Genomic DNA, 26,113 nt, shown 5'->3' with positions numbered 1-26,113 from the left:
AATAGGTTAAATGGTATTTGGGAGTGACAGATGGAAAGGAAAGATGAATAGAGAGAAGATACGAAGACAGACAAACAAAGATTGAAAAATGAAGATATAGACATGGAGGTTTCTAAATTTGGAATGAATTAGAATAAAAAGAAGATCAAGTGATTAGATGGTATTTGGGTGTAGAAAAACCAACAGAATGAGTGGATAGGAAAAAAAGATAAGAAAACAAAGAAAGATAGGACAGTGAAGATAGAGATAATAGGGTTGTGTTAATGTGGAGTGAATTTAATAGAATGATCAAAACAAGTGGTAAGATACTTTAGGGAAATATAGAAAATCGATAGAACATATGAATGTGAAAAAAAGAAAAGATAAGAAAACCTACACAGAAAGATAAGACAGAATGAGAGATGAATAGGAAGAGATTAGGGGAAAATGAAATGATAGATCCAGGAATGGAAAAGAAGTGAGAGAATGCTGGGGTGTGAAAGCACATAATGGAGCTGACAGGTCACCAAGATGTTGCTGGTGATTCCCTGAAAATTGTATACCTTGCCATGTCCTGACAAGGTAAGATTCGACAGTGTCCTTGACTTGGGAATTGTTTTCACCCATGGAGTTGCATGTAATTTCGCCAGTTAGCTTCTCCTGGATTGCTCTTTGGGACCACCAAGACTGTGAGAGATGTGAATATTTGCATCCTCAGAAAGAGAGAGAGTGAATACATGTTTTCATGAGACAGAAGTTTCAAAGTAGGGCACTATTTTGTAGTCGGGAAGTTAGCCCGATGTCAAACTAACCCGCTATTTGTGCAATGAAGACGCAAATAGTGTGCTGTTTGATCAGAAGAATTTGTGAATTTGTGAAGTAGTCAAGGCCATAGTGGAAGAATTGGGGTGAAAGTGAGAGGAGGAAATTAAAGGAAACCAAAACCCAAAGAGAAATGTGGATTGAGTGAAAGCAGCAATTCAGCGTGCTCTCACTTTTCTAGCATAATGAAAAAGCATTTGACTAACCGCTCTCAGAAAGCAGGGGGAATAATTAAAACCCTTAACATACACATTATTGTATATCAGTATCAACTTGATGGAATTTGTACTTTTCCTGAAAAATGATTTTTGGTGGAATTCTCTTTATATTTTCTTTATATTGTTGTCCACACATGACGTCATGAACTCTAGTAGTCTCCTTGTCCAGTGGTTCCAACACCAAAACTTTAAAAAATCATAACTTTTGCATCGATTGTCTGATTTTCCTCAAGCTTTCACTAATGTGTTCTACTAATGTTGCTGCTTTCACTCAATCCACATTGCTCTTTGGGTGTGGGCTTCCTTTAAAAGATAAGACTATAGTGATGAGATGGCTCGGGAAAGAAAGAAAGAAAAATGGAAGGAAGGAAGGAAGGGTAGAACAGATGAAAATTATCTACCTTTTCTCTTATCATATTGTGACATTTCCATAGAATTGACACAGGCTCCAACAGTCTCCCCGTGGGGGAGAGCTAAAAGGGTATACCTTTGGGTGCAGTGATTTAATGAATTTTCAAGATACGTGTATCACGTTTGATGCATATGTGGAGGTCTGTTGTATCACAAAACATTCTACCATATAAAGTTCCCACAATAAAGCCTAAACTATAAGGAGATATCAGTATATTTCTAAATAAACCATAACTGTAGATGGTTTAGTCTGGAAACATTTTTATTTTAACTATTGTTCACATTTTGTGTATCTGACAATGATGATACGGATTCAAATTTTTACAGTGGTTGTTTCTATCCATACCTAATACATTTTAGAACTATTTTAAAGCTCTAATGCAGCATTTTTGTTTCATCTACAAATGGTAAATTATGCCTTTAAGTCAGACTTGAAGGCTAGTTACCCCTTTCTGTACCGGGGACTTTAGACATTGTGTGCATTGCTATGGGGTTTTCTGTGCCGATGGGTACTTCACTCTTTGTGTGCCACATTCGCACGTCCGACTCAGTCGACGGCGTGCCAACTTCGCATATTCTGCTCAACAAACAAAGCCGCCGAAACCGATCGATAAATCGCTAATCCCCCGGTACAATGAAAGCGTTTCTCGCGCTTTTGTTCCTCTCACTTACGGCTTGCAGTCTATGTGGTGATTAACTATCAAGCGGTGTCCCTAACTAGATTTGCGTTTACATTCTAAGTTTCTGTCATGGTTTTATATGCAAAAGTCATGCCTTTACAGTAATGTAGCAACTGGTCATTTAAAAGAAATATTGAAAATAGATTTGTCATACAATGTATATCGAAGCAAAGTTTGGCATTCCTCTAACACTTTGCTCACTATTATGTACAGCTTAACAGAAATTTGAAGAAGTTATACAAATTGGAAACACAGAATTCTTTCTCAAAGCATGACTACCTTCGTGTCTCAGAATAATGTGGCATACAGGGGGTTTCCACCATGGCACATAAAGAGTTAAAGCACTCAAAGGGTTATTGAAGAGCAATGGGAGACAGAAACAAATGAGAAGAATAGATTGGGTGAATACATTGAAAAGATAAAAATGAAAAGCAATGAAAGAAAAGCACACGAAAGGTATGGATCATGTCATCCAGAAGATATGGAGGGATGCCGAAAATGCAGAGCTAGGCAGGAATGGAGCGTGAAAAAAGCTTTGGGACAGAGTGTGTAAGATGGGAAGATTTGGTACTGCTGACAAGTGTGAATATTGGCAGATAGATGGCTCTTTTCATGTTTAATGTACTGCTATGAAACGGAAAAAACATACCATCAATATTCAAGACTGTCTGCAAAGTGCTCCCATGACCAAGACATCCCTCCCTTTGCCGCTGATTTAACCCCAGGACCCCCAAGATGGAGTGGTTCCCCAGTTTCCCCACAGGCAGTGGGTTAAAGGGTGAGCGAGGGAGAGGTCAGACAGATAGTGACTGAGATAAGAAGGAGTCACTTTGCAGTGAAAGGCAAGCGAGACAGCTTGAGCCAAAGATACAAATAAAAAGGCATTTTCTGGCAAAAGTGCTATTTTTTACATGGTGCAGTGAAAAGCAGCTCAATATTTGGCTTTTTTTGGTGAAAAAACAAATGAGAAGAATAGATTGGGTGAATACATTGAAAAGATAAAAATGAAAAGCAATGAAAGAAAAGCACACGAAAGGTATGGTGAGGTGCATTTTCCCTACGTGACCCACGAAGCTAACAAACTACTACAAGTACATACTGTATCTCTTTACCTGTTGGGCAATACTCTCACCTATCCCATTTTCTGATGCCCCGATCTGATGTGTATTATGTTTTTTTTTTTTTTTTTTTTTTTTTTTACATATTTCACGCATGCTTATCCTATCAATGTCATTTCATTTTTTTTTTTATGATTCTAATGTAAAGCAACCGTATCAGCCTTCGAGCTGCTGGATTGTTTTTTATTTTTTTTTTTATACTTGCACAATAAACCATATTGAATTGAATTGAATTGAATTGAATTGAATTTTTAGGGGAGGGTCTCTTTCTTCTTACAGTTTAAATCTGAAAGATGGCAGAATTAACTCTTGCTTCAAAATACCTTTGCAGCTTTGTGAGGAACAGTGGAAATGTTGGAGGTGCATTTTCCCTACGTGACCCACGAAGCTAACAAACTACTACATTTAGCTCCGGGAGTGGTTTACATCTTGGCTCAAGAAAGGGGGGGGGGGGGGAGGGAGGGACTAGCAGCAAAAATCCTTGGTAGTATGATGTAGCAAGCATGTCAGTGGATATTGGAATACTGTCATGTGCAGTATTGTGGCATATTAATGTCTTGTCGGTATGATACCTGTCAGAAAGCATGCCGGTGGAGATGGCAAGGACCGGGCATAGACTCAACATCCGCAGATCAGACTTGATGAAAAGACCGGGGTTTGGAAGTGGAAGGACGAAGGGGGATGATTGGAAGTGATGGGTGGAAAGAGAAGAAGGGAAAGGAACGCAGAGATGGGAGGAGACAGACAGACAGACAGACAGACAGAAAGAGTGGAGAGTTGTAGCAAAAGAAGGTGTGAGAGGTGCAAGTAGAAATTTAAGAAGAGAGGGAGAGAGAAAGGGGGGGGGGGAACAGCAGGAGCGATGCAACGGGGGGGGGGGGGGGGGTGCATCAGAAAAACCAGAGGGCTTTTTTTTGCCAGCCAATGAAAACCTTGGAAGTGTTAGAAGAAGTGCTGGTAAGGCCTTTTTTGTTGTTTTTTGTTTTTGCTTGTTAGGCTCTGATGAAAACCGGAAGTGGTACCAGAAACGATAGACTGCCCCCCCCCCCCCCTTCACTTAAACCCTTTGAAGACGAGTACTGAGATACTCAGGCAGGTATCTATGGGTAATGTGTGTTATAGCAAAATCAGTCTGTTCTCAATGGGTTAAAGGTGTGGTGCCTTCCATGAAGATGTGAGGAGCTGTTAGAGATGTGCGGAGGAGAGAGAGAGCAAGAAAGGAGGAGAGCAAGAGAGACAATTGTGTGTCTCAGTGATGAAGTGGGGGAGTTGAGGATGACGCTGAGATGGTGCTATGCCTTAGGCATCGTTTAGTGGTGAAGGATGGAAGGTGGACCGACTGTAGATTTAGAAGATTAGAAGATAAAGCAAAAACAAACAGCAATGATGGGACAGGGAAATGATGCATTGGTGATTTTGTTAAGTAGGAGGGGGCAGGGAAAAGAAGTACTAGAATAGCAAAGATCAGAGCATATCATTAAATACATTGTGACAACACTAAACTGATAAAGCGTACATGTATTCTTGTCCTTCTTGCATACATTATGCACGATGTGGAGGTTGGAAGTGTCTGTGAATATGGGGATATTTGCTATGACTGAAAAATGGCCGCTCCAAATCAACAAACTGACCTTATGTCAGAAACATGACAGCACCACATGCCAGTGTGTTTTGCTTCATACATAATTTTCACTTCTACAATTAATACAGTACAATAGTAAACATTTATCTTTCTCCTTGTGATAAAATGCAAAGCAATTGTTCAGGAATGACCCTAGTTTTGCAGATATCAGTGAAGAAGTTCATGTTTCAAAAAGAAATGTAGCCATAAATGTACGTATGTATGTATGTTATACAGTTAACTCTTATGTGCCACATTTGCATGCCTTACTCAGTCGACGGTGTGCCAAGTTCACATTATCTGCCAAATTGCACAAACCCGCCCAAACCGATCGATAAATCGCCAAATTCCACAGTACAATGAAAGCATTCCTGGCGATTCCATTCTTGTCACACATAGCTTGCATTTTATGTGATGATTAACTATCAAGTGATGTTACATAAGGGATTTATGACTTTTATAAAATTTAGTACATTATAAGATTCTGTCACTTTTTTGTGCCTCATGTTTTTACAGAAATGAAATTACTGGTAATTTGAAAGAACAGCAGTCACAGATCTGTCATATGAAATATATCAAAGCAAAGCTTGGCTTTTTCTCCATATTTTTGCTTATTATGTGTCCATCATTAAAAAAAAAAAGAAATTAAAGCTACGTAGATAGAAAAAGAGAATGTTTTCCCAACTCATGACTATGTTGCTGTCTCAAAATAATGTGTTTTTTATGCCTCCGCCACGAAGTGGTGCCGGAGGCATTATGTTTTCGGGTTGTCCGTCCGTCCGTACGTCCGTCCGTCCGTCCGTACGTCCGTCCGTCCGCTTTCGTTTACGCGATAACTTGAGTAATATTTACTGGAATTTTACCAAACTTGGTCCAAGTATGAAGTATGATAGGGCAATTATTTGATTGGATTTTGGGTGAAATCAGCTGAAGGTCAAAGGTCAAAGGTCAAGGTCAAATCATGAAATTGTATCCGTTTACGCGATAACTCAAGACTGGATTCAGCAAATTTCACCAAACTTTGTTGGAGGATGATGTATGATGGGCTATTACTTGATTAGTTTTTCAGTGAAATCGGACAGAGGTCAAAGGTCAAAGATCAAGGTCAAATCCTAAAATTTATCTGTTTACGTGATAACTCAAAACTGGATGAAGCAGCTTTCACCAAACTTGGTCCAAGGATGATGTATGATGGGACAATTAGTTGAGTAGATTTTGGTGACATTGGCAAGAGGTCAAAGGTCAAAAGGTCAAGGTCAAATGCTACAAATGTTGCAATTTCCCCCCATATCTATGCAATGCCCGAAGGTATTTTCTTGAAACTTGGTGTGGACATGTACTACTGCGTAAAGATTCTCCAGAGAGAGTTTCGTGTCATAAGGTCAAAGGTCAAAAGGTCAAAGGTTAGGTGAAAATGTTGCAATATTACTTTTCTCTCAAATGCTTCAATGTATCTTCGTGGAAATTGGTACATATGCATGTACTGTCTGGCAGGGATTATCTAGGGAATTTAGGGGTCATGGGTCAATAGTCAGGGGTCAAAGGTCAAGGTCAACTCCTCAAAATTTTACTATTTCCCTCATATACGAGTATATGCAATGCTTGCATTATTAGTTTCAAAACTTAATACATGCATTACCTAATGGAGATTCTCCGGGAAATTTCCAGCCAGAAGGTCAAAGGTTAAGGGTCAAAGGCCAGGTTTCAATTCAATGCCCTCCCCCCCCCCCCCCCAAAAAAAAAAAAAAAAAAATCTATTTTGTACCGTCATCACACTCTTTCTTCGTACCTTGGAAATTACTCATTGCATAAACTTTCCCAAAATTCCTCAAATATGTGTACCTGCACTCTTAGAAAATTATAGCAAACCCAGTTCAAGACATTTCTGACAAACCTGTCATTTCAATATTTTGCCAGTTATGTGAAACTGTCATGGATCACACATTGTGAAGACATTGTACTATATGCCTATTGGGAGAATCATGCATTATGGCGGAGGCATCAGTCGCCATAGCGACATTTCTATTTTTTTTTTTTACACTGTGGTACATAAAGAGTTAAAGGCATAATTGTCCTCAGATTTTGAGCTTACAATCGAGTTGGGACAAGAAAAGAGAAAAAGTTGAGAAAAGCTGCTTGTATTTCCTGTGGATTTCACTGTGTAATTTTTGTGTGTTCTGTAGGCTAACAGTTGGGTGTCCATACAATGAAATGGCAGACATACAGAAAGTATGCAAAGGATATTCCCAACAGCATGATACATCCATTGTAGTTGTTGGAGAATGGCAGGCTTAGAGGGGAAAAAACCCTTATAAATAGAAAGAGAAAGAGAAAGAGAGCATAAAAGAAATAGTTTTTGTTCCTTAAAAGTTCCCCTGTTTCTCTGTGGCATGTCAGTGTAAACCTGCTTTTCTTCTCACAAGGTTTGATCCATTCAAATGTCATCAGTTGGTTGAACAGGGGGTTCAGCTTTTCAGCTCAGTGATTTTATCAATCTTTGCTGAAAAGGAAACAAAATTTGTGACTACATAGTACATTTTTGCAAGAGTAAAAACCCTGTTGTGTATTAGAGAAGTATATATCCTCCCCCCCCCCCCCCCGGTACTTTTTGATGTTTTACTGGATATATGTGACCTTGCATCACAAAAAAAAGAAAAGTGGCACCCCAAGATTTTAAGTAAGAACTCAAAAAAATGTGAAATGTGTACACCTAGTCATTTTTTAGCATTTGGATTTTTCCTGGGATCTTATTTGCTCTTTATGCCAGCTGATTTGAATTGAACTGCAATTAGAATTTTTAGTTATACAACAATATCTCGACATTTATGGAGCTTTGAATATATTGACATGGTGCCAGTGTATAGAGAGGAACCAGATATTGGCATACAAAGTGTACATGTGTAAGTTGTATCTGACACCCTTAGGAATGCTTTATTCTTACATATGTTCCATACACTGTATACAATGTATTTCTACGTGAATATACAGTCAACTCCGGATACCTCGAATTCGTCGGGACTGAAGAAAATGGTTCGAGGTACGTGAAATTCGAGGTACGCGAAATTCGAGGTACGCGTACGTACGTCGAATTTTCTTCGACTTATCCGACGTTTATCGATTTTCAACATGGTATCTGTTATAGTGCCTACCGATTGTTTGCGTGCTTATCAATTGGAATTGAATCGATATGTTATATGAATGAATTGAATGAAAATCGGAATTGAAATCAGAATATCAGAAATGAAGATTTTGGTGGCCCTATCGCGCCACCAAAAAAAGTCGGATGTTTGCATTTACTTTTGAAAATGAATAGCGGTAACAATCGGCTCCGTAAGATACTGAAATAAATGTCGGATGTTTGCTCATACTTATGGAAATGAAAAACGATAAGACTCAGCACCGTATGGTGCTAAAACTAATGTCAGATATTTGATTTTGCGTTCGGAAATGATTAAGGACAACATTCGGCTCCGGAAGACGCTGAAATAAATGTCGAATATTTGCTTTGACGTTCGGAAATGAAAAACAATATTCAACTCCGTACGATGGTTAGATAAGTGTCGGATGTTTCCTTATACTTTCGAAAGGAAATAGCAATAACATTCGGCTCCGGAAGATGCTGAAATAAATGTCAGATGATCGCTTTTATGTTCGGAAGTTCCAATAACATTCTGCTCCATACGATGCTAAAATAACTGTCTGATGTTTGCTTTTAAATTTCGAAATGAATAACAGTAACATTCAGCTGCGTTCAATGGTAAAATTAATGTTTGATGTTTGCTTCGACGTTCGGAAATGAGTAACAATAACATTCAACTCCTTACGATGATAAAATAAATGCTGGATGTTTGCTTTTACGATCGAAAGTAAATGGCAATAACATTCAGCTCCGGAAGATGCTAAAATACATCTCGAATGATTGCTTTTACGTTTGGCATGTTTGAAAGTGAATAGCAGTAATATTCTGCCCCATATGATGCTTAAAAAAGTATTGGATATTTGCTATTACATTTCGAAATGAATAACAGTAATATTCAGCTACGTTTGATGGTAAAATAAACGTCTGATGTCAGCTTCGACGTTCAAAAATGAAAAACAGTAACATTCGGCTCCGTACGATGCATCATAAAATAATATTGTCAGATGATTCATTTCACTTTCGGAAGTGGACAGCAGTAAAATTCGGCTCCGTATACGATGATAAAACAAATGTCGTATGTTTGAAATGAATCACGGTAATATTCTGCTTCGTACGATGCAAAAATAAATGACAGATTGTTGCTTTTACATTTGGAAATGATTAACGGTATTAATCCGCTCAGTTAGATGCTGAAACAAATAGCGGATGTTTGCTTTCACGTTTGGAAATGGATAAGGATAGCATTCAGCTCCGTAAGATGCTAAAATGAATGTCTGTTGTTTGCTTTTACATTTAAAAATGATTAACAGTAATATTCGGCTCCGTAAGGTGCTAACAGACTAATAAATGCTGGATGATTGCTTTTACAATAAGAAATGAATAACGGTAACTTTCGGTTCTTTACAATGCTAAAACAAATGTCGGATGCTAACAGATGTCGGCAAATGCTCCCACTTTTTCATTTCAAACGTAAGTTTTGACCTCCTAAATTTTTAGGCATCAACTTTTATAATAATCTATACGCCTATTTGCTAAATCTTAAAACACAAAATAAGATGATTGGATTTTCTAATTTTAATTTCGAGTAAATTCGACCACCAAAAAATAAAGATTAGTGATACTGGTAGCCCGATAAAAGTTAGTGTGGAGCCCTGTCTATTCTATTCTTTATCATGCTCGGCCTATACTTCCACATCATGTTCCACAATATTTTCATAATCGCATTGCTGAAAGAATAAATGAAACATTACTTCGTGAAAGGCAAAAAATAAAAAAATAAAAAAGGCACTACGCAGGAGATTGATGTTTGGGCAGTGGACCGTGATTAATGCCAAAGATATAACTGTCAACATCCAACACCTACGCAGGTGCGCCACGACGGTTTAGAAATCTACGCGCGCGGTATGACTATCATGATCAAGAATTAAAACACAGTGGTTAAAGAAAAGAAGATGATGGGCAGAGCGTAGTGCTATCGTAAGCACTCCATTGGCAAGGGTGCTATGTGCATACCGTGTACGTGTGTAGGTAGGTGTTGGGGATTTTTCTTGTCAGCTGTGTACCGGGTATTTCTTTGGGCGCGCGATTGTTCTGGTCGGGAATATTTACAGTCGAGTGTGAAAAGATTTGTGACATGTCTTCTTCGCTGTCCACGCGCGCTTAATCGGAGATGCTGAGTGATGTTGCAATTCGATTCGAGCTACATGCTGGGAAAAACAATAAGTTAATTAAGATCGGGACAGTAGATTTCACTTCGAGGTAACCGAACTTCGAGTTATTTCTTCGAGCTACGCGAATTTTAATACACGGAAACTCCATAGGAACAATCGGGACTTTCATTTTGCCCCCGAGGTAAGTGATATTCGGCTTATCCGACGTCGAGGTATCCGAAGTTGACTGTACTTATAACTAAAAAGATATTACACATGTACTTTCCCGAACTTCATCAAAGTAATCAATACCAGTAATGTACAATCTAGTCATGACACTGCTATACATTTGATGAACAAGGATAATATGTTAGAAACTATTATATATGATAAACTACTGCAATGCTATCATATTATTCATCCCTCGATGATATATTTCCTACATGCTCTGGATAAGTTTTCTAAAGAGAGTTTTGAATTTGGCCTATCCAATTCTAGCAATTATAGTTCTTGCATTAAAAAATAAACTGATCAGGTTTTAGTCATTGAAAACTGGCAAGAAATGTACCTCAACTTGGATTCCATCTTGAAACCGACTTATCGATTTGTTTCAGACTGTGGCTCTTTATCTTCAAAACTTTTTCAAACAATAACATTAACACACATTGAATATGATACAAAATATCATTATGTATGAATGATATTGTAGCAACCCCTCAAATTTTGATCTCCTGCTATATCCAATAACTGCAGATTGAAGAGATCATGAGTCTGCTGGGCCTGATGGAGTGCGCCAAGACGAGAACGTCGCAGCTCTCCGGTGGTCAGACCAAGCGGCTGGCCATAGCCCAGGAACTGGTCAATAACCCTCCCGTCATGTTCTTTGATGAGCCCACGAGGTAAGCTTTGATGGGAGTTCTGTTTATGAGCTGGAAGGAAAGTGGAAAGTGGGGATGGTGGGGTGGGCAGAGGAGGGTTGAGGATTTACCAGTGGTGGATCCAGAGGGGGGCACACCGGGCGCATGACCCATCTTTATTTGTTACTAAAACAAAAGATATAACATGAAAAGAATGAAATGAAACCCAGAAGTAGCACCAGAAATATTTTCTGTGCCCCCCCCCCCCCTTTACGGAATTCCTGGATCGGCCCCTGCATACCCTCAGGCATATATTCCAATGCCAACTTTGTACCATTGCAATGCCTTTTTGATACTCAGATGATAATGTGCTATCAACTCTTTGTGTGTTTGAATCAAGCAACATGTTGGTGGTGCATGATTCAAATGCTCAATCCAACTTTCAAATTCATGGTACGTAATACAGAAATGTTTCACTGAAGTAAAAAAGAAACACACACACAGACACACTGAAGATCGATGTACAATTTTATGGCAATGAATGCAAAACAATAGCATCAACTTGAATGCAGTTCACCAGAGTACAGCAAAAAACATTGGCTGTCCAAATGTGAGTATCTTTCTCATTGTGGATTTGTTTATTTTGTTTTATTGTTTTACTCAGTGGTCTTGACAGTCTGTCCAGTCTCCAGTGTGTGTCACTCCTCAAAAGTCTGGCCCACGGTGGCCGGACGGTCATCTGCACCATCCACCAGCCCAGCGCCAAGCTCTTTGAGATGTTTGACAAGGTTGGTCCCCACAGCATTACTAGTGTTCTCTTGGTGTAGGGTTCTGCAGATCTCACTAGCTGGCTTGTCTGGGAGCAGCTGAAATTTAAACCGTTGAAGAGCAGCTGATTTTAGCTATTGCTCACGCTTCCCCTTGACACCCCGTCCTGCCTGTGTGTAATTGGGGCTAGACTTCAAAGAGATAAAGTTGGGGAAAATTGAATGAACGGGCATTTTAAAGCTCCAAGTTTTGGGCCTTTTGTACTTATTTAGTAAGTAGGAATGAAATATTTTTAATGCCCTGATTTTGTTTATCTTTCATGGCATGTGAAATCAATGATTTAGCAAAGGCATATATGCCAAGACCAAAATATTCTTATTAAATACTAGTAACCATGAGTTAGAGATATACAATACAACTTAATACAACCCTCACAATCTGTAAAGTGATTTGCATATATGTGTTATCTCATGTAATTTTTGTTTTGTATTTCCAGCTGTATATTCTGGCAGAAGGTCACTGTCTTTACAGAGGAACTGTCCACAACCTAGTGCCCTATTTGAAGAGCAAAGGTCACATATGTCCTCCCTACCACAACCCAGCAGATTATGGTAAGAAACTGATTGTCAGACACAAAAGGTCTCAAGTTCTTCCATTTAAAGGAAATCAAAGCCCAAATGCAAATGTGGATTGAGTGAAAGCTACAATATTAGTAGAGCACATCAGAGAAAGTTAGAGCAAATTGGACAATATTGATTCAAAGTTATGAACTTTTAGTGATATGTTCTATTAATATTGCTGCTTTCCCTCAACCCACATTCCTTGATATTTAGGTTTGGATGTCCTTCATGTATAATATTCAACGTCATGATCAAATTGAATTTGAAAAATAGCAGGGAAAAATCAAAATTTAATGGTAGAGGCATTTTACAATTCTAAACCTGAAATAGGGAAAATTATGGATTGTTAAGAATTCAGATTTTTGCACCACACAGTGACATTAGTTGCAGTGGCATATCTTACAGGAAGTGGAAAGACACTGCAATATTGTGGAAGCTCACATTTGAAGCTTGCCACTCTGAAGATTGCGGAATCCGTGAAGTCATTGACCAACAATAAGTACCACCGTATGAAAAGAATATGTTTGCCTGGAAGAACGATGTAAACACTGGTGAGGCCCATAAGTGTAGCACGTGCTTACGTGCGTTCGCATCGTTCTTCTGGGCACACCTTTCTTGAATCATGTGCATTTGTGTCATTCTTCTGGGCATATGACAAATTTCTTTGTTAACCTGTTGAGGACTGGCTAATTTTGCTACAACATGCATTTCCCATAGACACCTGCCCGAGTATACTTGTGACTTGTCCTCAAGGGTTTAAAGGTCAGTCAACCTTGCTTAAGTCAACTTCGCACAAGTCAAATAATCGTCTAAGTCGAAATCTTTTCAAGTTCTCTTTTCTTTATATTCTATTGAGTATAATCCCTCGTAAGTCACATTTTCTCGAAGTCGAATCTATTTCTTCAATCCAAATAGATTCAAAGTAGGCAAGGTTGACTGAATACTGTATTCTGCATGAATGGTTTCTTTTACTGGTCATCTCTTATTTTGCTGTTACCTCCTACATGCAGTTATAGAACTGGCGTCTGGGGAGTACGGGGCGGCGGCCACACAGCTGGTCAAGGCGGTCGAGGATGGACACTGCGAATCCTTCAGCAGCAACACCAGCCAATCATCAATATCCCAAGCCCAGGGTGACCCACAGGGGCCCCAACGGGGAGGGATGGGCCAGGCCGTGGGCAATGGGCACTCCCCTGTGGCCTCCCATGCCAGCAACGGGATTGCTACTGTCGTTTTCAAAGAGTCCAACGGGTTTAGTACAAAGACTATCGCAGTAAGTATACTCTATCTTTATGTGATGTAGTGCGATGAATATGAACTGTTTCTGTTTTTGAACTCTTGTTAACTTTTTTTTTTTATTTGAAATCACCAAAAAGTTACATTTGTGTTCAATCTAATTTTTTGTCAGAATAAACCAAAATATTATATTTAGTATGTGCCAGAATGCACGATTTACAGTTTAAAAATGCTGAAGTTGCTTACTACTGCGACTAATACTCCACGCATTTTGAGAGTGGCGTTTCCCATGGACACTTGCCCAAGTATACTTCGGACTCATCTTCAACGGGGTAATTTCTGGGGACCTTTCATGGAAAATAAAGTGTTTCAACAAACACCGAACTATATGGCCACTATTATGATACTACAGGTAGGCATATGATATAATTATTATATGTTCTGTGTTGAATTGCTCTTTCATTTATTTTGTTTCTTTTTTTCTATTGTAACTTCTTGTTTCTACCTCTGCTGTCAATCAGACGGAGAACAAGTTACCAGATTTCCTGACCACCACATTTGGGACGGACATCTTTATGCAGTTCTGGGTCCTCTTCAAGAGAACGCTAATAACGATCTCAAGAGATCCGGTGAGTGTGAACGTCCCCGGACTCACTTTATTCTGTTACACCACTGTACATGGAAACAAGAAGCACTGTGTGACATTAGCATGATAGCGCTGTGTTCACATTGCAACAACTGAGTGACAAAGTGCCCTTCACATTTTAACCCTTTCTGTGCCGATAAGTCGACATCACACAAATTTCACACACAAACCTATGGACAGGAAATAAACTTGGTACAGATAGGGTTTATAGTTTAACTCTTTATGTGCCATGGTGGAAACCCTGTGTGTGCCACGTTATTCTGAGACACGAAGGTAGTCATGCTTTGAGAAAGAATTCTGTTTTTCCAAGTTGTATAACTTCTACAAATTTCTGTTAAGATGGGCATAATAGTAGGCAAAGTTAAAGAGGAATGCCAAGCTTTGTTTCGATATAAATTGTATGACGACTCTATGTTCAATTTTTCTTTTAATGACCAGTTGCTACATTACTATGAAGGCATGACTTTTGCACATTGAACCGTGACAGAAACTTAGAATGTACGAGCAAATCTAGTTGGGAACATCGCTTGATAGTCGATCATATGGCAAGCCATATTACTTTTTTAAAAAGATTTTCTGATATCACGAATTCCCTTTCGTGATATCAAAAATTCGAATTTCTGATATCACAAATTCAATTTTTGATATCACAAATACCCATTGGTTTATCACGTAAAACCAATTTTTGATATCACGAAATCGAATTAGTGATATCACAAATTCAATTCGTGATATCACGAATTCAATTCGAGATATCACGAAATCACATTCTTGATATCAAGAAATACATTTTGTGATATCACTAATTCCAATTTGTGATATCATTAATTTACATGGAATTTCAGCACATATCTTTCGCAAAGAAATAATTTGATTTCGAGCATTAGTTTTGCGCTGAAATTCAACCGTAAATTCTAGCGTTTGTTGAGGGCAGAAATACACAGGGAATTCGAGCTTTAGTTCAGTGCAGAAAACCAACGGGAATTTGAGCGTTAGTTGAGCGCAGAAATACACACGGAATTCGAGCATTAGTTTTGCGCTGAAATTCAGCTGTGAATTCGAGCATTAGTTGAGAGCAGAAATACACAAGGAATTCGAGCATTAGTTTTGCGCTGAAATTCAACTGTGAATTCGAGCGTTAGTTGAGCGCAGAAATACACAGGGAATTCGAGCATTAGTTTTGCGCTGAAATTCAGCTGTGAATTCGAGCGTTAGTTGAGAGCAGAAATACACAAGAAATTCGAGCATTAGTTTTGCGCTGAAATTCAACTGTGAATTCGAGCGTTAGTTGAGCGCAGAAATACACAGGGAATTCGAGCATTAGTTTTGCGCTGAAATTCAGCTGTGAATTCGAGCGTTAGTTGAGCGCAGAAATACATAGGGAATTCGAGCATTAGTTTTGCGCTGAAATTCAACTGTGAATTCGAGCGTTAGTTGAGCGCAGAAAAACGATACACAGGGAATTTGAGCATTAGTTTTGCGCTGAAATCCAACTGTGAATTCGAGCGTTAGTTGAGCGCAGAAATACACAGGGAATTCGAGCATTAGTTTTGCGCTGAAATTCAACAATGAATTCGAGCGTTAGTTGAGCGCAGAAATACACTGTGAATTCGAGCATTAGTTTAGCGCAGATATTCCTATGGAATTTCAGGTGTTATCTTTTCATAGTATATAACGATAGTTACAAAAAAAAAACTAAATGAAGAGTTTTGGCAACTCGTCTTCATTTAAAGTGATTAGGAATTGGTTTTAAAAGAATCGATGAAAATAAATCGTTTAGCAACGTATCTAAAATGCCGTTATTGATATGTTGTCAATTACTTCAAAGGCATTATTATATTTTTTTTTCTCCATTTCTCGCCACTGATTTGGCAGAGACTGGTTGACTTACAACTTATGTTTGCGTTTCTCTTTACTCTGTCATGTGAAAGATACTCTCTCCCGACCTCCCCCTGTTAGTCCTCCGAGTTAATAAGAGAGATTTCTCATTGCGCAGATTAACAAAATTGAAGTCCTTCTTACCACTGCTTTTTTCTTACTACAAATTCTAACTGTTTGTTTGCCATGAATACTGCTGCATAAACTCCTCATAAGATCTGGATATCTTCACTTTTCTTGATCTGGTCTGAAGACTTTTGGGCTTGTGCATTCCAGTTTTGTTCTCCCCGGTTTTGATTCTTGAATAAACTTGCCTATATGATTACACTTTAAATTATTTTACAAAATCATAAACATATTGGGGCGGGCAAACTGTACACCCAACACTATTGGTCTTAATGGATACACCCCTTTGTTTTGGAGGACTGGTTTTGAGGAATGAGAAAATGTCTTTAGGAGAAACACGTTGCTTTATGTGACCACCAGCCGACACCAGTGGTGGACATTAAATTGGCAAGTTTACGACTCCCTCTCGCACCCCGCATGACTCACAGTCTCTCTCTCTCTTATTCTCCGCTGCTGACATACACAGACCAGAGGGTTGATTGCCCTCGGTCGGTCCTCCGCAATACAAACACATGGTATATGCTTTTATAGCACACATACACATACAACCACACATAGTTATCATCGATTTGGTGGAAGAGTCTTACTGTAAAGGGGATTACCACATGAAAAATGTATCATAATCAACAATAATGTGGTAATAGATGACAATTTGAGGACCAAAACGATGAATTAAATGTAGGCCCTAAGTGAACATAGTATCATTGAATTCATGATAACATGTTGCAAAACAATTGATTTGTATCAATAATTCATCGAATATACCTTGACGATCATTTAGGGAATGATGGATGTGTAAATCTCTCATATAGTTATTGGTATTTTGAACATTGTTCTAAAAAAAGTTAGTAGTAGTAAATACCTTCCATCTGAATATCAGCTCAAAAGTAATGTTCCAATTCCCTGTGTATTTCTGCGCTAAAAAAAAAAACAACAACAACAAAACAAAACCGCTCAAATTCACAGTTGAATTCCAGGGCAAAACTAACGCTCGAATTCCCTTTGTATTTCTGCGCTAAACTAATGCTCGAATTCACAGCAATTTTCTGCACCAAACTGACGCTCGAACTCCCTGTGTATTTCAGCGCTCAACTAACGTTCGAATTCACTTTGTATTTCTGCGCTAAACTAATGCTCGAATTCACAGCGATTTTCTGCACTGAACTAACGCTCGAAATCCCTGTGTATTTCTGCTCTCAACTAACGCTCGAATTCACAGTTGAATTTCAACGCAAAACTAACGCTCGAATTCACTTTGTATTTCTGCGCTCAACTAACGCTCGAATTCACAGGGATTTACTGCACTGAACTAACGCTCGAAATCCCTGTGTATTTCTGCGCTCAACTAACGCTCGAAATCACAGTTGAATTTTAGCGCAAAACTAACGCTCGAATTCACTTTGTATTTCTGCGCTCAACTAACGCTCGAATTCACAGGGATTTACTGCACTGAACTGACGCTCGAAATCCCTGTGTATTTCTGCGCTCAACTAACGCTCGAATTCACAGTTGAATTTCAGCGCAAAACTAACGCTCGAATTCACTTTGTATTTCTGCGCTCAACTAACGCTCGCATTCACAGGGATTTACTGCACTGAACTAACGCTCGAATTCCCTGTGTATTTCTGCGCTCAACTAACGCTCGAATTCACAGTTGAATTTCAGCGCAAAACTAACGCTCGAATTCACTTTGTATTTCTGCGCTCAACTAACGCTCGAATTCACAGGGATTTACTGCACTGAACTAACGCTCGAATTCCCCGTGTATTTCTGCGCTCAACTAACGCTCGAATTCACAGTTGAATTTCAGCGCAAAACTAACGCTCGAATTCCCTGTGAATTACTGATATCACAAATTCGATTTTGTGATATCAATAATTCAATTCGTGATATCACAAAATGGAATTTGTGATATCAGAAATTCGCATTTGTGATATCACAAATAAGAATTCTTGATATCACAAATTCAAATTAGTGATATCACAAATTTATTTCGTGATATCACAAATTCGAATTTGTGATATCAAAAAATCATTTTGTGATATCACGAATTACCAATGGTTTTTCACGTGAAACCTATTTTTGATATCAAGAATTCGAATTCCTGATATCACAAATTCATTTAGTGATATCTCAAATTGAATTTTAGATATCACAAATTCGAATTTCTGATATCACAAATTGAATTTGTGATATCAAGAATGGATTTTGTGATATCACAAATTCGATTTCTTGATATCACAAATTAAGTTCATGTGCTACACTTACGGGAATTTGTGATATCACAAATTTAATTCTTGATATCACAAATTCAATTCTTGATATCAAAAATTTTATTTTTTGATATCACAAAATGGAATTTGTGATATCAGAAATTAACTTTAAATGTAAAAAAGGCTTGCCATACGATCACCACATAGAATGCAAGCCGTATATATGAGGAACAAAAGCATGAGAAACGCTTTCATTGTGCCTCGGGATTAGCAGTAATTAGCGGTTTATCGATCGGTCTTGGCGGCTTTGTTTGTTGAGCAGAATATGCGAAGTTGGCACGCTGTCGACTGAGTCGGAGGTGCGAACGTGGCACATAAAGAGTTAAGAGTGTGCTGACAGGGTAGTAACAGGTTCACTGTGATGATTCTTTCTGTAACTGAAAACTTCCAGTAACCATCTATAGAGATACAATGATATTCTCCCACTTGCACTTAGAAACAAAGCCTCCTAATAATGTTCACCATAACCAGAATTACCAAAAAGAGTCATGCTGAGCTTCTATCCCCATGCCTATACTCATTTGGAAGGGACTTGTTGTCCTCTTTTTCTCCCTTTTCCAAGTTTGCTGATTTATTTGCATTGCAGCAAACATTGTATGTTGTTCTTTGGTTTTTTTTTTTTTTTATTGTTTTGTTGTTGTTGTTGTTGTGTTGTTGTTTTTTGCTAGAAAACATTAGATCAGTCAGATTGACAGCTATAAGATCTTTATTGCTACTATCAGTTTGTTCGCCTGTAACACAGCACTATGGTTGGATTAGTAAGCCAGGCTCAGCTGCAACCAAAGTTCTTTCTATACTGGTACACACTTATTATCTTAGGGCTGTACCCCATGTTTGAGCCTGTGCTTTAGGTGTAACTGCATGGAATCAAATAAGGTGCTTGTAATGTCATTATGATAATGGTTACGTACGTGCGTGAAATTCGGGAGATAAATCAAAATCAAACTGTGATAGTATCACAAAAGAAAGAAGGAAATATTATGGTCGTCTATTCTTGTCCCTCCTGTAGACCTTGACACACACTCGATTCTCGTCCCACGTGGTGATCGGAGTCCTCATCGGTCTCCTGTACCTCGACATCGGCGATGACGCTGGGAAGGCCTTCAACAATGCTGGCTTCCTCTTCCTCTCTATGCTGTTTCTCATGTTTTCAGCCATGATGCCTACAGTATTATCATGTAAGTCTGTCTATACTTTGTTATCCTCAAACTCAGCCAATGACAGTACATCCTAGGTAATCTCTGATGCCTACAGTGTTATGTAATTCTATCTACTGTGTTATCTCCAAACTCAACCTGTGACAGTCCTGTGTAATCCGTGATGCAATACCAAAGTTATCATGTTTACCATGAAGCTTGCCTTTCTTTTGCAGGACATTTCGCCACTTGTATGTCATGCTGCTTTGCTAGCTTCCCTTCCAAAAACCTGTGATAAGGTTTTTTGTTTGTTTGTTTTTTTGTCTTGCTTCCTTTCCAAAACCCCATGATGGTGTCCCTTCCAAAAACCTGGGATAGGGGGTCAAAATCCTAACCCCTGTCCACCCAGAAAGGGACGTCTTTAAGAATCTGGAACAAGCATAATCCTATGTGTAAGGTTGACAGCCTGAGTCCGGGTGGGGTAGGGCATTGACATGTAGTTACTTGTTGAAGCTAATAATTTTTTTTCCCCATCTTTGCTTGATATTTGATCCCACCTGCAGTCCCTCTTGAGATGAACGTGTTAATACGAGAGCATCTCAACTACTGGTACAGCTTGAAGTCTTACTACATTGCCAAGATGATGGCTGACCTTCCATTCCAAGTAAGTCAGCCATCAACGGAACAAATTTTGCACAAACATATGGAGTTACAATAGGCCCGATCAGACTGGCAAAAGATTGAGAAGTCTGAGATCACAAAGTCTTCATGATCTTTTGTGGTCTGGTTACACTGGCAAAAGATTCAGAAGTTTGATGGGGATGACGTATCTAAAGGGGGAAATATCCCTAGTTGGAGTGGGAAGTTTCACAAGAAGTTTCGTGGGAAGTTTGCAGTCACACTGGCAAAACGTCGAGATCTTAAAGATCGTGATCTTAAAGGGGATGGCTAGTAACTGATCAGTGGGAATCAGTGGGAATGCTGAGGGATGATTCTTCCAATCCTTGTGGGATTCATTTAAGAGAACATTATATATCTATTGTTGTGTGAAAATTATTTGCTTCAGAACAGTCTCATATTCAAGTAATGTGCAGATTAATGCCCCGTCACTGACCAGGCACGCTAACCTGGAAACATTAAACTGCACATTATTTGAATATGAGACCATTCTGAAGCAAATGATTTTCACATAACAATAGATATATAATGTACTCGTAAATGAATCCCACAAGGATTGGAACAATCATCCCCCGGCATTCCCGCTGATCAGTTACTAGCCATCCCCTTTAAACTTCTCGATCTTTTGCCAGTCTGACAGCGCCTAATGAAACGCGTCACCAAAAAATCCTGCTTTTGGTCATAATGAACTCTTCAGATCCATCTTCAGTCTTTGTCTCTTCCTATGTGTGTCTTATACCAGTTAACATTCTAGAAATTGGCACAGAAACAATACGAAAGCTGGCAACCACATAACTACAGTTTTATGGAAATGTACTCTGAAGTTAACCCGTTGAGGACGAGTCCCAAGTATACTAGAGCAGGTGTCTATGGGAAATGCGCCTTGTAGCAATATCAAACCGTCCTCGATGGATTGTTAATAGGCAGTTGTGGGTGCAGGGGATCAGGCATGCAGACACAATGGGGCAATTCAAAACATGATGCCATTGCTCTGTCAAAACGAAACTGCTCTGAATCCTGAAGCGTTCTTTGACTTTGTTGTTTTGACAGGAGGTACTTTGTTTATCATACTTGCAACTTTTAAACATGAAACTCCATGTTTCATCCAACTAAAATTGATTTATATCTTTCTCAGTTTTTTCTTCATCCTTTCTTTGAATAGGTTACCATGGTGACAGCTCACTAATTTTCATTCTCAGTTTATAGTCTGTTTTTTTATTATTGAAAACAAATTGGTAATATTGTGTTAGCTTATTGCTCTCTTGTAAAAGTTGGAATAGGGAAAACACATATCAATGCTGAGGTGACAAGGCCTTGTATATCAGTTTTTGGTGAAAATCACTTTTATTGATTAACTGCCAGACAATTAGTTCAGTGCTGTCCTGGCCAAATCCTAGCTGTCGTATCCCAAAAAAGAATCTACCATGGCATGTCAAAGGAAAGGCAATCCCATTTATAGTGCTTCGTCTGCCTGTATCTTAGCTCTCCCGATCCATATTGACTGATCTCAATCTGAACGTTAGTTTGCAGTGTGAAATGTGCACAACAACTTATAGATCCCTAACCCAGCATAAGGGTTCTTGTGCTGGTATTTGCCTGGTGCTCCAAACTAAGCCAATAAGATTTCTTTTCTAAATCAATTATCATAATAGTATGCAGTGCAATTCATTAAGTATTTTCTTTTATTTAGCCTTCAGAGATAGCACAGGCACTCATGAATATTTCTATCATGTGCTAAATTTTCTTCCAATAGATATTAATGCCTACGGTGTACTGCACCATAGTTTACTGGATGACGGGCCAACCAAGTGAGGGAGGGCGCTTCACATTATTTGTCGCCATGGCAATAATGACATCATTAGTTGCCCAGTCCTTGGGTTTGATCATAGGTGCAGGATTGCCACTGGAGGTGAGAGAAATCTCTTTTGTTTGTTTGTTTTTTAATTCTTTTTTTTTTCCTTCATCCCTAATTTGATCCCTAAGAGGTTTATCTAATTTCTTTTTGATCAAGAAGGTAAGGTGGTCATCGGCTCCATCGCAATAAGAACATGATCTTAATTACTAGACAAATTAAATTTGCCAAAATAAGTTGCCACATTTTTCTGTTTTTGCAGGAAGTCCCCTGAAAACGTAGAAAGCTCTTCCTGTCTTGATAGGAGAACCCTAATTGCACTCAGAATGTTACCATGCCATCTCCATCTAAGAATGTTAGCTTCCCTGATTGCACTCAGAATGTTACCATCTCTGATTGCAGTCAAAATGTTACCATGCCTTATTGGTCTTAGAATATAAGCATCACTGATTGTACTCCTCCCTGATTGTGCATCCTGATTGTATTCCCTGATCGTACATCCCTGATTGTCAGCATGTGTGATTGCACTCAGTAGTAGCAGCCCTGATTGCACTCAGAATGTTACCATCTCTGATTGCTGTCAAAATGCTGCCATCCCTGATAGCAGTCAGAATGTCAACATGCCTAATTGGTCTCAGAATATCAAGCATCTGTGAATAACTATTTGTCAGCATTTGTGATTGCAGTCAATATTAGCAGCCCTGATGGCATTCGAGAGTTAACATTCCTGATTACACTCAGAATGTTAGCAACCCTGATAGCACATGAATGTTAGCATTCTTGAATGCACTCAGATTGTTAACAGTCAGGATTACACTCAGAATGTCTGCATCATTCTCTGATTACACTCAAAATATTAGCAGACCTTATTAATTTGTACAATGTTAATTTGACATTTCAGCATGAAATAAAAGGAGAATATCATATTGCATGATATAAAGAATGTGGTGATTGTAGGTGCACGCTGAAGATGAAGTCTGTAGGGACAGATAGTGACTCTGGCAATCCTTATCTATTTTGGCCAATAGGTGGCAGTCTTCGTGGGTCCTGTCAGCAGCATCCCCATTCTCCTGTTCTCGGGTTTTTTCGTCACCCTGGAGAACATCCCGGACTACCTCCAGTGGATGAGCTACGGCTCCTTCGTCCGCTACTCATACGAGGGCGTGATCATCTCCATCTATGGACTGAATCGCAGTGCCATCGCCTGCAAGAGCGGTTCCGTCTGCATCTTCGAGACGGCGCAGGACATTCTAGACGAACTTGACATCGGCTCGGACAACCTTGAGCTGGACTTTGGTGTCCTCCTGGTTTTCTTTGTGGTGCTGCGATTGATCTGCTACTTCATCCTCCGACTGAAGGTGAAGAGACTGCTGTGATCGGCCGGAAAGAAAACTCTTTAACAGTGATGCAATAGACCAAACACTATGTTTTTACCGTAGGGTAAACGCTTTTACAATTAGGGCTTGCTGTCATTCCAAGTGATATTCAAGACTCTTTTTGAGGCACCAGCGCTGAGGAGAAGACAGGGTCACAGTGTACAATATGACACTGAATCATTCACAGCTGTTGTTTGAGAGAAATTTGTAAATTTCTGACTGTACAATACATGCCATTGTGCACAATCTATTATCACAACAGTGTGTTATGCTGCATAACCTAGTGTTCATATTGTCAAAAAAGCACATGCTCACCAAGAATTACACTGTGATGAATACACACTGTGATGAGCACACACTGTGATGTGTACACATTGTGATGAGTACACACTGATGAGCACACACTATGATGTGTATACACTGTGACTATGCCAGCACAGTGTTCCGCTCGATGTGTATTAATGTTATTACAGTGTGTTCACCTTTGCTGGCTGTGTGGAACACTCACTGCAAATCATAATTCCATTGAAGTGCTGTAAATTAGACCCACTTTTACTTAGGGGAAGCACCGCTGTAATTTGTTGTGCTTACTGGTAGGTCTTGATGTGTGGATAATCAAGGTACCTCACTCAGAATGAGTTCTAGATTGAGAGCCTCAGGTAATGTCACTGAGAACAAAGCTTTCAGCAAAAAGGGGGATGATGTTTCTTCTTTGGGACCAATATAGTAGATATTGTTTTGAATAGTGTGTGATAGATTCTCAGCCAATAGTGTGTGGTCATTGATTGATGGACGGAATTTCATTTTGAGGCTACACTCATGGGACACAGTCAACACTCATTGTCTGCATGTATACCCTCTTACCCACATAGAACAGAGAGAAGGGTGAGAGTTTGGTGGGTTTTTTTTTTTCTCTCTAATAGGCTTATGAATATAAATTCAAAATATACAGTTATGTATGCCACACAGAACCAAGACCATGTGACAAGGTGTATGCAGGAATAATATCTCATTTGTTATGAGTAGGGCCTAACTATGCAGTTGCCTGATACATACACTTAATAATTCTGTTCCATGGACAGAATGCACATTGGTCTACATGAAGGATTCCTATACAAATGTAACCTGAATATATCCTGAGCAGTGGCTTCTGAGACTCTCTTTAGGGAAAAGAAAGTGAGTAATTATTCATCCAGGCCTTGTACACTGATGCTCATGAACTGGACTTTGCATGCTCTTAACTGGATGGTATTTTGTGAACAGAAGCACTCGTTTTGCGATGAGGTACCAAATATTTCAGTTGAGATGTCCAAAAGTCTACTGTGATGTCATGAGTGTCATAAATGCTTTGCTCATTTGTAGGAAAAAATCACCTGTAGTTTCTTAGATCCTTGGTCCCCTTCCTTGGTTCCTTATGCAAAAGTAGGAAAGATCTGAATTCTTTTTCTTTCTGTATTATTTTGTTTCTGGTTTTTTGTTGTTGTTTTTTTTTACAATTCAGCCATAAAATGTGTATGCTATGCAAGGCGTTAAAGCACACATTCACAAAATGTCAGTGTTTTCTACCCTTCAGGTCATGATAAGCGTGGGTTCTGCTATGTTAAAAAAAATGAGAACATTTTACCACCTTTTAGAGAAGACTGCACTGCCTCTATGGCTACAGACAACTCTATCATTATTGCCACAAAAATCTGTCTGGCAGTTCATGTCTGGCATCTCACAATCTTTTATTTTTTGATGTGAGGGTGGGGGTCAATTGTATTCCAACTTTTGTTTACCTGTATTTCAATGACTTAAAGGACAAGTTCACCTTCATATACATGTGGATTGAGTGAATGCAGCAAGTAGAACACATCAGTGAAAGTTTGAGGAAAAATGGACAATCCGTTCCAAAGTTATGAATTTTTAAAGTATCTGCACAGTCACTGCTGGATGACAAGACTACTACAGTGTATGATGTCACATGCGTGCGACGATATAAGGAAAATATAAAGAGAATTTCACAAAATTGTACTTTTTGAAAAGTGCACATTTCCTAGACTCGTCACTGACGTATGTTAACCCGTTGAGGACGAGTCCCGAGTATACTCGGGGAGGTGTCTATGGGAAATGCGTGTTGTAGCAAAATCAAACCGTCCTAAACGGGTTACGGGTAATATCATTCCCCCTTGCCTTCTGACAGAGGGAAGTCAAGTGTTCTGTTATTATGCGAGAAAAGTGAAAATGTCTTGAATTTTCTTTATATTTTCTTTATATTGTTGAACACATATGACATCACAAGCTATAGTAGCCTTCTCATCCAGCAGTGACTAAACAGAAACTTCAAAAATTCATAACTTTTCAACGGATTGTCCGATTTTCCTCAAACTCTCACTAATGTGTTTTACTAATATTGCTGCATTCACTCAATCCACATGTATATGAAGGTGGACTTGTCCTTTAACAACTCTCTCTTGCACCTGATGAAGTGAGGCTGAAATTTGTGATTCACTCGCTTGACCGCTGCAGTATTTTCACAAACCTCATGGT

General features: G+C 39.0%; 1 protein-coding gene across 1 annotated transcript in view; it reads left to right on the top strand.

Annotated features, from left to right (window-relative positions):
- LOC140229627 (ATP-binding cassette subfamily G member 4-like) overlaps positions 1-23,584 on the top strand; it is a 104,962-nt gene extending 81,378 nt beyond the window's left edge. Inside the window, exons 5-13 of the mRNA XM_072309875.1 lie at positions 10,892-11,037; positions 11,660-11,783; positions 12,260-12,374; positions 13,394-13,656; positions 14,141-14,248; positions 19,552-19,720; positions 20,242-20,342; positions 22,110-22,265; positions 23,237-23,584. Coding sequence (XP_072165976.1) covers positions 10,892-11,037; positions 11,660-11,783; positions 12,260-12,374; positions 13,394-13,656; positions 14,141-14,248; positions 19,552-19,720; positions 20,242-20,342; positions 22,110-22,265; positions 23,237-23,584 — 1,530 coding nt within the window. The remainder of the gene's footprint in view (positions 1-10,891; positions 11,038-11,659; positions 11,784-12,259; positions 12,375-13,393; positions 13,657-14,140; positions 14,249-19,551; positions 19,721-20,241; positions 20,343-22,109; positions 22,266-23,236) is intronic.
- The last annotated feature ends 2,529 nt before the right edge of the window (positions 23,585-26,113 follow it).

The sequence above is a fragment of the Diadema setosum genome, chromosome 6 (genome assembly GCF_964275005.1).
Source record: "Diadema setosum chromosome 6, eeDiaSeto1, whole genome shotgun sequence".
NCBI lineage: Eukaryota > Metazoa > Echinodermata > Echinoidea > Diadematoida > Diadematidae > Diadema > Diadema setosum.
The sequence above is the reverse complement of the archived record's forward strand: the minus strand, read 5'-3'. Positions and strand labels throughout refer to the sequence as shown.